The sequence below is a fragment of the Colias croceus genome, chromosome 11 (assembly GCF_905220415.1).
Source record: "Colias croceus chromosome 11, ilColCroc2.1".
NCBI lineage: Eukaryota > Metazoa > Arthropoda > Insecta > Lepidoptera > Pieridae > Colias > Colias croceus.
In genome coordinates this window covers 3610984-3623253 of record NC_059547.1, presented here as the reverse complement: position 1 = coordinate 3623253, position 12270 = coordinate 3610984, and the positions used below count along the sequence as shown (strand labels likewise).

The following is a 12270-nucleotide window of genomic DNA, read 5'->3' as shown; positions in this document are numbered from 1 at the left end:
TTAAAAGTATGTGTTTATTTAGTTTTAGTACCATATTCCCCTATCTCCATAAATACTAAAAATAATAATTCTTAATCAATCTGACTCGCACTTGTCCGTTTAATTTTATTACCTTAAAATAACGGTTGTTACAAACCATTACCTACATTATTGCTGTACTTACGTTGTTATATCCTAATTAACAAGTGTGATCGTATTAACTTTTTGTACCGATCCCGATTAAATTATATACTTATCAAAATAATCGTCGCCTCTATGTTTCTATGAGCCCAAATATGGAGTCATTGATCTTGCTGTCAATAATGAGTTATATGTTGTAAATTATCGCACGGATAAAAAGCGGCGCTACGTACTAGAAAGATGCAGTTGTGCAGGAATTAGATACAGATTTGTATTATGTTTTGAAAAAACATTTATTCTGAAATATCCATTTGATACAAAAACATGAACCACGACGCTCAAAAAAACTAGTTGGGCTATCAAATTCAGAAAAAAAAAAACTTAGTTGACACAAAATCCATTAAAGAAACTCTCTGTTTTTTATTTTGTTTTGTCACAATATTCATTAATCTCACGAAAACATACCATAATATATTACTGATTAGGACAAGTGAAGTGCGCTAACTCATCAAAGCGTCAAATTACCATGAAAACATGTCGATATTTATTAAAAAAGTATCTGTAAAAACTGTTTGTACGAAGCTGCGCTTGCATAATATTACAAGTGTTTTTTACAATAAACGGGTTTCAGGACTGGATTACAAGTTGAAATATAGACCCCACGATACTTTACAAAAGGATTTATTTCTTGTCTGTTAAAGGTTAACTTTTATGATAAATTTAGAACAGAGAGACATAGATAGAATGTTTACAAAAAATAGTGACATTAACCTAGCAGCGAAATGGAATCAATTATTTAGTTTCAAAGCTCTACCTTTATAAAAACATTTTCAACATACGATTAATCCGTATGTATTTGAAAATAATATTATTAATTTATTATTTAAAAAGGTGTATGAAATAATCCATAGGTACTAATATTATAAATGCGAAAGTAGCTTTGTCTGTCTGGCTATTAGTTATTACTCAATAACGCCTAAACTACTGAACCAGTTTTCATGAAATTTGGTATGGAGATATTTTGATACCCGAGAAAGGACATGATCCCGGGAAAATGACGCAATCCCGGAAACGGGAACGGGAAATATGCGGGTTTTTCTTTGACTGCGCGGGCGAAGCCGCGGGCGGAAACCTAGTTAAAACTATTTTCATTTCCTGTCAAAATATTGTAGTAAGTAGTTGTAAAACTAGAGCATTGTGTTTATCTAAAACAAGGAGAATATGATACTTAAATGCAAGAATTATAATTTGTTATTATTGTGGATACGTTCAACTTCTTTTTACAATAATTGCTTTCCAAGAATAACATGTCATAAATAAAAGAAAACACATACAGTGATTGGTTTTTATTCCTTGTTAATCGATTCATGAATTATTTAAATTTGTTTTATCAGCGTACAATAAATTATAGCTGCAGGAAATAGAAAATACACAGGTAGCCGCGCTCAAGAAAATAAAGCATTAGGTACCATCGAGCATAAAATTTTCCTTTCTGTTTATTAAATAAACTAGGTACGTTGCAAAGCGTTTTACTTTTTGTTTTAAAAAGTATTGATTTAGAATATTTCTTCGACTTTATCATCGTAAACTTTCGCTCTCCATGCTTTGTTTGACGCAAATTGCAGTCATTATATTGCAATTGAATGTCATCTGCGTCCCATAGACAATAATATTCTAGACGTGGACGTTCTTACCGTCATATAAAATTAACATTACCTATATTCAAAGGAGGTTTTACTCTTTATATTTTTTTTTTATCTTGGCACAGCGTGTCTCTGGCCATCTATATATTCGAAATTCGAATAGAGAATGTTGAATGTGATATTAAAAATAAAATGTTGGAAACTTAGTTGAAAACTTAGATTACAAAATAAAGTACAGATGGAGCATGACAACCGCCCGTCGCCCTTGTCAAAGAAAATACGAAATCAAAAACAAATACGTCGCTGCACCAGTGCTATAGCGCATATAGTGTCATGCAATACGTCAAAAAGGGTTTGCAATTTTAGTAAAAAAATGCCGTCTTGTGATAATAAAACGCTGTAAAATTTGTTCCCGAAAACAAAAAAAAAGATAAAACATCGTTTCACAGGTTTTCTGTAGATTATTTGGCTGATTTATTTCTTTAATACGAATAATAATTTTACAGATAATATGAAGGAATACAAAACTTCAACGTATGTTGCCAGTATTTTGAAAATGAATTTGCCATTTTTATTGGTAAAACGGTAAAATGGTTAAAGGGTCTTCAGGGTAATGCTGTTGGATTTTTCGATCGTGAATGTGATTATTTGTATAGTGCACTAAAGGTTCATGATAATTATTAGATTATTTTAATAAGCATAATACATTATTTTGTTACTTTTATAAAGCTTAAAAACGTCATAGTCGTTTTCGCTAGCGATTTAATTTATGTGAACTCCATGATGGATATGATGAAAATAAAGTGTCCCGTATTCTCGACTAAAAACTACCGCTATTCGTATTCATATATTATGAAAAATAAAAAATAATATAATTATTATAGTTAATATTGAAACTTTTTTTATGTAATTCATTTAATAAAAAATTGAATACAATTTTTTTGTCCATATATAACTTTAGTAGGCAGGTACTTTATGTAATAAATGAATTTAAATAAAAATTAAAACTTGACTTCTCATTTATGTATATAGCCTACGTCACTACCGCCACTAACATAATAATTCAGATCATTGCAATGAAACCTCACAACTCAAAATCGGTCCAACGGTTTATACTGCAGGGCGTGTCAAAGAAATATTATACATACATCCATAAACTCGAAAAACATAACCCTCTTTTTTGCGTAGTCGGGGAAAAATTTGGGAAATTTTTCAATATCTGGCAACATTACACGCACACAGAAGCACCGTGTACGTACAGTGCAGCGGCGAAATGACAGCACACATAGCTTTATTGAAAATGACGATAAATTATTCGGTTTAGTTCGGCAACGCTCCATCTGTCTTTTATTTTGTAATCTAAGGTTGAAAATATGTCGTGTATGTACGTGGAAAAATAATATGTTAAAATATTTTTTTGTTTAGTTAAGATAAAATATTATTGAAATTAAAATTAAAATTATAATGTGTACCTACCTGTGTGGCTACAGACGTGACGTTTGCCCAGACCAATTTTGGCGGTATGCGTATTACCATGTAAGTTGATTTATTAACAAAAAATAATTGAACAAATTCGTAAGTGTATCCTTAATCAATAAGTGAGTTCAATAAACGTATATAAAATGCTCATTATCACATTTATGAAATAGATCTGTTATTTTGATCGTTGTTTCAGGTTATTCACATCTTGTTTTAAACTTTTTATCCTAGTTTTTTGCTGTAAAGCGAGTTCCTTTAATAATTAATATGAAACGTTGAGAAATAAAATTAATCGGTAATTTGGGCAGGAATACCACTTAAAAATATATAATTAAACAAGTAACATATCCAGCAGTCTTTAATCGCCTGTAAATACGTGGCAAAGTTTAGTTAGGTAGCTAGCTATTAGTTAGGTATTATTCTGTGGCCTAATGGAATGTAATAAAAAAAGAAAATATATTCAATTAAATTATAAAAGTTTTAGAGACTTTGTATTCAACTTCTCTGTAAAATAATATAAAATAGAAAACATTATCGTAATACTTTTTAATGAAATGTAGATATTTATTTTCTTGTGTGATTTATGAAAGTTTAAGTAAGATCGACATTATAGTCTAAGATCCGGCTGCAGGATTAGTGCGTTCATCGGTTTTTTGCTGAAAACCGAATTTTTATGTATATTTATAATTAGGAGAATATATATCGACTAGGTTGCCAGTCAAAATTTGGCCGCAAGCATGTTTAATTAAAATTTTTCTAATCGATTTTTGGGAAAAAAATTCGTTCACTTGTTTTTTTGAATAAAATGTAGTCTACATCACGGCAAATGATATAAAGATTCAAAAAAATCACGGTTGCCGCTTTTCACCTGGCCGCAACATCTTGGCAGCCTGGTGCAAACAGGTATGATTTCGATTCATTTTTACGTTCTTAACGTACATTTATGAATCATATATCAAATTAAAGCTAATTTTTTTCTATTTATTATCATATATGGTTGCCTAATTAAATCCGGCCGCAAATAAGGGTTGCCGGCTGTTAAAAATTATAAATATTTACGCCTATTAGTACACCGACGCATTCTTTTTATGTATATTTATAATTAGGAGAATATATATCGACTAGGTTGCCAGTCAAAATTTGGCCGCAAGCATGTTTAATTAAAATTTTTCTAATCGATTTTTGGGAAAAAAATTCGTTCACTTGTTTTTTGAATAAAATGAAGTCTACATCACGGCAAATGATATAAAGATTGTAAAAAATCACGGTTGCCGCTTTTCACCTGGCCGCAACATCTTGGCAGCCTGGTGCAAACAGGTATGATTTCGATTCATTTTTACGTTCTTAACGTACATTTATGAATCATATATCAAATTAAAGCTAATTTTTTTCTATTTATTATCATATATGGTTGCCTAATTAAATCCGGCCGCAAATAAGGGTTGCCGGCTGTTAAAAATTATAAATATTTACGCCTATTAGTACACCGACGCATTCTTTTTATGTATATTTATAATTAGGAGAATATATATCGACTAGGTTGCCAGTCAAAATTTGGCCGCAAGCATGTTTAATTAAAATTTTTCTAATCGATTTTTGGGAAAAAAATTCGTTCACTTGTTTTTTGAATAAAATGAAGTCTACATCACGGCAAATGATATAAAGATTGTAAAAAATCACGGTTGCCGCTTTTCACCTGGCCGCAACATCTTGGCAGCCTGGTGCAAACAGGTATGATTTCGATTCATTTTTACGTTCATAACATACATTTATGAATCATATATCAAATTAAAGCTAATTTTTTTCTATTTATTATCATATACGGTTGCCTAATTAAATCCGGCCGCAAATAAGGGTTGCCGGCTGTTAAAGATGTTGAATATTTAAGGTTGAGTGAAAGAAAATATGTCGTCCTTTTCAAAATGACAAATTTAAAAAGTAATATTGATTTAATATAATTAACAGCCGATCCTCTCTTTTTCTCGTTGTTTCGCTGCCGCACGCGAATGCGTCGGTGTATAATTTTTAACAGCCGGCAACCCTTATTTGCGGCCGGATTTAATTAGGCAACCATATATGATAATAAATAGAAAAAAATTAGCTTTAATTTGATATATGATTCATAAATGTACGTTATGAACGTAAAAATGAATCGAAATCATACCTGTTTGCACCAGGCTGCCAAGATGTTGCGGCCAGGTGAAAAACGGCAACCGTGATTTTTTTGAATCTTTATATCATTTGCCGTGATGTAGACTACATTTTATTCAAAAAACAAGTGAACGAATTTTTTTCACAAAAATCGATTAGAAAAATTTTAATTAAACATGCTTGCGGCCAAATTTTGACTGGCAACCTAGTCGATATATATTCTCCTAATTATAAATATACAGAAAAATTCGGTTTTCAGCAAAAAACCGATGAACGCACTAATCCTGCAGCCGGATCTCGTACTATTAGACTCTGAGCGTGCAAAAATTAAATTAACATTTGTAAGTTTGAATCTGACGGAGTAAATTGCGTGGAAAACGACGTGCTTTTTTTCTGCCTGTGTCCTGGGAAGATTGACTGCATTTATTTTAATAAAAAAATTGTTGAATTGGCTTTACTGGCAGACACTAATTAAAACTGTAATTATTTTGATTTACGACTTTTACATTTAGAAATAAAAGCTAGGTACGAAGTTTTTCGTCGATTCTGTAGAGGACTTTTTTATTTGGTAGGATGAAGATTAAAATATGTTTCATAAAAAAAAACTACGAAAATGAAATGAAAAAAGTTTGCTTATTTCGTATAGGAGAGGTATTATAATCAGTACCTAAATATTGTTATTTTCAAATAAATGAGATTGTATCCTTGCCTCTGAGCATAGTTCCCTTTAGTTATTTCTAGCAAAAATGTGTAAATATTCCAAACGTCTTACGATAAATGGTTGTGATCGTAAAATTCACCAATTAAACTAGATGAGGTTGTACTCTCTGGTCTCCAGACATAAATGGTAGCGCCAATTAAGATAATCCTTAGTTTATGCGTCACATTCTTAAAACTTTCGTTATTTTTCTTTTAATTTTTACGATAAAGTTATGTTTAGTTGCTTTTAACGAAGCTATTCTACTAATTTTGTCTGTTATTTAAATCAAATTTATAGTTTCACAGTAAAGACTGTGACACAAAAGCTCAAAGGAGCTTTTTCTAGATTATAAAAGAAATCAAAAGTGATTTTAAGTGCTTTTGCAAGTTTGGTTGAGTGAATTTGTAGTGAAATTTCGAGATTTTCATTTAATATGAAATAGTTAATTATGTAAGTAAGTGAAATCTTGCAACTTATACCTAGTCAACCCTGTATACTGTATAGCTTATAAAAATACGTTCCATGCTTCGTTTATAACCTCATTTCCGATAAAAAGCTAGTTGATAAGGAAACTAAGACATCGGAATATAGCATAATAACAGAGCTGTAAACGGTTTTATATAGAAACAACCAATAATTGCGGAATGATGTACGCCTTCCGCCCCCTTCATAGCATGTGAATATGTCGACTTTATTAATCTTGGAAATTGTGCCCACGGCTCTGTTTCAGATAATATTGCTGACGAATGAATAGGTATTACTATTAGGTTGCTATAATGATTCATAGTAGGTATCTTAACGATATGAAATAAAATAACAAGCTAACTCTCAAAAATGTTCTCAAATAATTTAAGCATAGAAACGATACTAACGAACTGTACCTAATAGCAACATACAATGACCATAATGTTAATTAAAATAGTGAATTTAAATGTTATTAAGAGTTACTTAAAGAAAGTCACATTAATTGTGAGTGCCGTAGGTATTTTTTATCCTGGGTGAACACAGACGAACGGATGGTCGATATAAAATAGGTACCTAATTGTTTCTTAAAAAACAGATGACAAAAATAAAGTTTAAACTACTGACTACATTTAATATAGTTATCAATAGAAACAATTTCTATAAGGAAATGAAAATGTTGAAATCATAATTTCATAAGCTCAAAGCACGCAGGTGTCAAGGCCTAATGACCCGCACTCGTTTCATCTTTCTTTCTATTACAACTTAATGTGAAGTTAATGATGACGAATCTATTTGTTTTTTCTCGGGTGAAAAGATAATGATTTCGTCATTCCATTTTATTCTTAGATATTGAATATTTTTACTTAGGTACGTACTGCGGTTACTGGTATTGTAATAACGCATACTGAAACATGTTTATAGAAAATTAAGGTCTTTTGATAAACCGTGTGCGTGCTTTTCTACCAATAATGTGTGAGGATATTATTGTGCGATACTACATTATAGCACATAATATTGTAATACTGTGATTATAGTGTGTATAGCCGATACTATTGGTTGTTTACAAACACATTCCTCGCTACGAATCCTCGCACATTATTCGTGGAAAAGCACCCAACTGGATGAAAATTTCATGCGAAAATAATAGGTACAATTATTATTTTTTAAAATAGTAAAACAGCAAAAATAAAAACGTTAGATACATCTAAAATATTATGATGTCATTTAAAACTAGATTGCAATTAAGCCCTTTGATGTATCCGAATAGGAAATGTTCATTATCGGATATCGCAATTAAGTATATTTAATCTGGTTTTCTTGAGATATAAATTTGATAAGCAAGTTGTGCTATCGTATTCCTCATTAATGCTTAAACATTTTTAATACGACTAATAGGCGTCAGAAATGTCATATTAATTGATGTTATTATTAAAACAAGCTTATGAGCTTAAGTTTTTTTTTGTTTTATTTACCATAAACGATTCTGTCAACTTGTCAAGTGTCAAAGTATGCCTACTGTGTGCGTTAGAATCATTTTTTATTTTTGTTAAAATCCTAACCAGACAGACCCGAGCGTAACCGAGACGAACGGCTTGTTTTCAATATAAAAACACATTTTTTTAAATTTTAATCACTATATTGATCGCAGTTTTCAGAAAATATCTAAAAAATGATGATGCCTTTTTATCCATAAATAGAGCACGCGCAATAAATAATTAAATAATTACAAGCTTATTTATCTGCATCCTTTTAATAACTAGATAAAGTCATTTTAATCGTATTACTAACGATCGACGTTCATATTATAAGCCTTCATCCCTATATCAATAATTATCAACACTTCAATTTTTCAAACACCCATTACGCTACCTATTACAAGTTAAGATAAGGAAGATTGATACTATAACCACAGAGTTACATTATTAACACCCTGTCAGTGAAGGAACGACGGACAAACATTACGTATTGAATTCAATTTACACGTCATTATTCTTGCCTCGTGGTATGGAGTATTTATTTGCATATTTTTGCATAGTTAGTACTGAGGTGGCTACATATCAATTTGAGTGACACACGACAGATACTCAAGTAAATTAACGCCTTTACACAATACCGATTTAGATGGAAATTGCATTTTTAAAACCTAAGTGCTGGCGTTAATGCTCTATCTCATAGCGTCCTATCAAAGCATATCAATTCTATAAAAAGAGTTTTGCATTCCTTCCTTTTTTTGCGTCGTATATTATTAAAGTATTGAATGCTTCGAACGCAGACAGAACAATAATAATGACATCCTTAGGACTTAGGAGTTTAAAATTCCGCCCATGATACGCCTAATTGTATAACCATTTGAGGGCTTTAAATAATTACTTCAATTACAGTCAAGACTGGTTTCAGCATTCCATTTTGCCTAACAGTGGTCACCTAGAGATTTATGGTGTTGATACCTTTCCTCCCACAGGCTGTCTGACAATTTATCTTACTCTGCGTTGGACATTAGCAGATGGTTATTTGTGTGGTCGGTGAACTATCAGCAATTACCGGCAAATCGGTTTAGCTTACAAAAGGAGTTATGAAACAGTATATCAAATATTCCTTCCTACTGCTTATGGTCAAAGATTACTGTATGCATAATATTTTCTGGTATTCCGCTGTTATCATTCGTTATACCTACCATAAACCATTAGCGCACTAGAATTTGTAAATATGTAGTTTCATGTGCTTGAAGACACATAGAAAGATAGTTTAAAAATAAATTACCTAGTCATTAAATTATTAAATAATAGATATAATATTATGCTGTCTTTTTGTCTTTTCAGATACAACCATGGGCTGTTCAAAACTACTAATCAAGTTGGTGTTCCTGGGCTTAGTACTTCACACACAAAGCGCGCCGTCAAGACGATCACGAGATGCAACTCTTCCAGAGGAAACAAGCACCGGCCGACACAGTAAATTGCAAGAGAAATTTAAAGAAACTACAACAACAGAAGCACCTACACCCAATAACAGACGCAACAAGGCATTAAACTTATTTGGCTACTTTCCTTCTTACTTGTCATCGGGCTTAGATTACAACGAAGACGATGATGATGACGTCACATTTTCTGTAAATGATGACAATTTCGACGATGATGATTTATCACGTACCATTCCTTCAAGACGTCGACAGCAGAATAAGAAGAAAAACGGAAATGGAGAATCTTTTCCCAATGACAACATCAACTCTCTCCAGTATGACAACTCTCCCATTTTCTATATCAGGTTGCCTCCCACTCCTTACATGTTTGTACCAGGATTAGGTTATGTATCGCAGCCTCCTAGTATTGGCCCACCGATGCCTCCGATGATGCCACAGAATGTCCCATCCCAAGTGTCAGATCCATTCATTAATTTGCCTCTGGACTTCGTATCGAATGGAAAACCCACAGGAGTTTATCAATGGAGTGGCGCTCCTGCTTTCCCACAGATGCCTATGGACCCCTATGGATTCGGTGGACCTCAACAACTAATGCCTTCTGGATCTCGTCCCAGCTACAATGCCCCATCATATTCAAAACCGAAACCCAAACCAGCTCCAAACAATTCTAAAATCACAAACTTAAAGGGCCCGTATGTATTTAACGGAAAGCCAGGCGACAGCGTTTACGTGCTACGAGACACTTACAACTCTATTTATTCGGATGCTCTTCAGAATTTCTATCCTTAAGCTTTTGTTTATTGGTACATGAAGTTAAATGGCTCGTATCGAGCTCACATTACTTTGGAGTCTGATGAGATATTAATGTGTAATAGCGACATAACATTATATAGTCGTAAGAAGGTTGTAAACGTTTGCGACAAGGGCCGAGCCAATTGTTCACGAATTTAAAAAACAATTGCTTAGTTGTATTTGGACTAAATGATTGATATTTATCTACAAGTTCGAACGAAAATTTGAACATAATTTTTGGATAACGCTAATTATGTTTAAGTGACCTAGGTTCAGAAGAAATACGCCTGTTTGTATAGTACTACAATATGTAGGTACTATGAATTGTTATAGTCATCTAGTAACATTTATTATGTGTATAATTTATTAAAAAAGTTCTTAGAACACATACTTTGTCATCATATTTATTAAATGTAACTAAGTAATAAGATGTAATTCTAGTTTTTTCTTCATAATATAGGTTATCGATATCGATGTAATCAACGATATAGGAGATTATTATAATTTAGTCTCTAGTAGTTCTGTCTTTAGTAATTTTGAGTCAGAGTAAGGAATACAATATAGTTTTTTAGTATTAGATAGTATTTATTATTATTATTTTTTTATTAAATTTACTTCGATGTAATAATAAACGTTCTAATTTATTTTTTTATAATTTAAGACGTAGGTACAAAACTATGCTCAAAATATATGCGTGCTAAATCCGTCCCTTAGGTATTATATAGAACTAAGAATAATGCATTTTGCTCATAATTTATTTAATTTAAGACTAATTATTATCTACACTAAGGTTCACATTAATTACCTATTTATGTGATAGATAACATCTAATCTAAGACTCTCATTTGTAATATTCTTATGAAATGAAAATAAATGCGAAAATGATTGACTACGTTAAGGTAAAATGGACATAAAATTTTGTACTTGTACTTAAGCATAATTTGGACAAAATTGTTAATAGCTTGTATTGACTGAAAAAATGTATCTAGATACTATTTTTGTGTATTAACCTTATATATTATTTGTATTAAATCATATCTTCTTAATAAAAACAATATGAAAACATGCTTCCACTTATTGGTTTTCCTCATTCCTCATCATTCTAATAAAAATAGTGTTGTTGTGGTAGGTAATTCACTAATTCCCATAGAAACTTGCCAATTTTGTAGTAAATTATAAACACTGTACGTAACCTTTAATCTACATGCACTTAATATAATTAAACCTATACTTTAACGTTGATAAAGAATCGCAACAGCAACATTAATTTTATTAGGATTTAATATTTAGTTTTATTGCATTCAAATGCTAGAAGGATAGAAAAAAAAATACAGGCAAGCGAAAGACGCGGGTTCGAATCCCGTTTCAGAATCCATTTTTTTTTATTCTTTAAAAGCTAAGTACGTTTAAGTACATACTTATATTGTATGTACAGTAAAAAAATAAAATCCAAATATTATGCTTTAAAGTAATCTCTACACATAGGCCAGCGATTAGGTAATATTTTTTTTTAAAGGAAGGATGCGTACTATGGATTTACAAAAATAAAAATTGTATGTATTTAATTCAGAATAGCGATTAGCGCGCCACCTAGTTAAAAGTTTTAACATTAAACAATTCATATTAATTATGATTATTTACCTATTTAGAAATACCCTTTATCGTAAGGTATTTAATATGATAACAAAAAGTTTCATCAAAATCCGTCCAGTAGATTTTGTATAAAAGCCGGACAGCAAGCAGACACAAAAAAACCAAAATTAATTATATTAACTAGTGTTTCTTTTTTTGGTATTTCAATGTAACTAGGTACCTAGGTACCTACTAAACTTATAGAATTGATTAAAATAATTATGAAAATGAATAATTTTATTATGATGTACATACCATGCATACTCTACAGTCTACATCCTTGTCTACCAATTGTCTACATCAGAGTCATATTTCCACTCAGAGCAATTTCCAGATTTCCAGCTTGTCTCCAGTTTCACAGATACTAA

At 31.4% G+C, this 12270-nt stretch overlaps 1 protein-coding gene across 1 annotated transcript in view; it reads left to right on the top strand.

The window, feature by feature from the left end:
* LOC123695901 overlaps nt 1-11338 on the top strand; it is a 78201-nt gene extending 66863 nt beyond the window's left edge. Inside the window, exon 4 of the mRNA XM_045641856.1 lies at nt 9378-11338. Coding sequence (XP_045497812.1) covers nt 9386-10267 — 882 coding nt within the window. The 5' untranslated portion in view covers nt 9378-9385 and the 3' untranslated portion in view covers nt 10268-11338. The remainder of the gene's footprint in view (nt 1-9377) is intronic.
* The last annotated feature ends 932 nt before the right edge of the window (nt 11339-12270 follow it).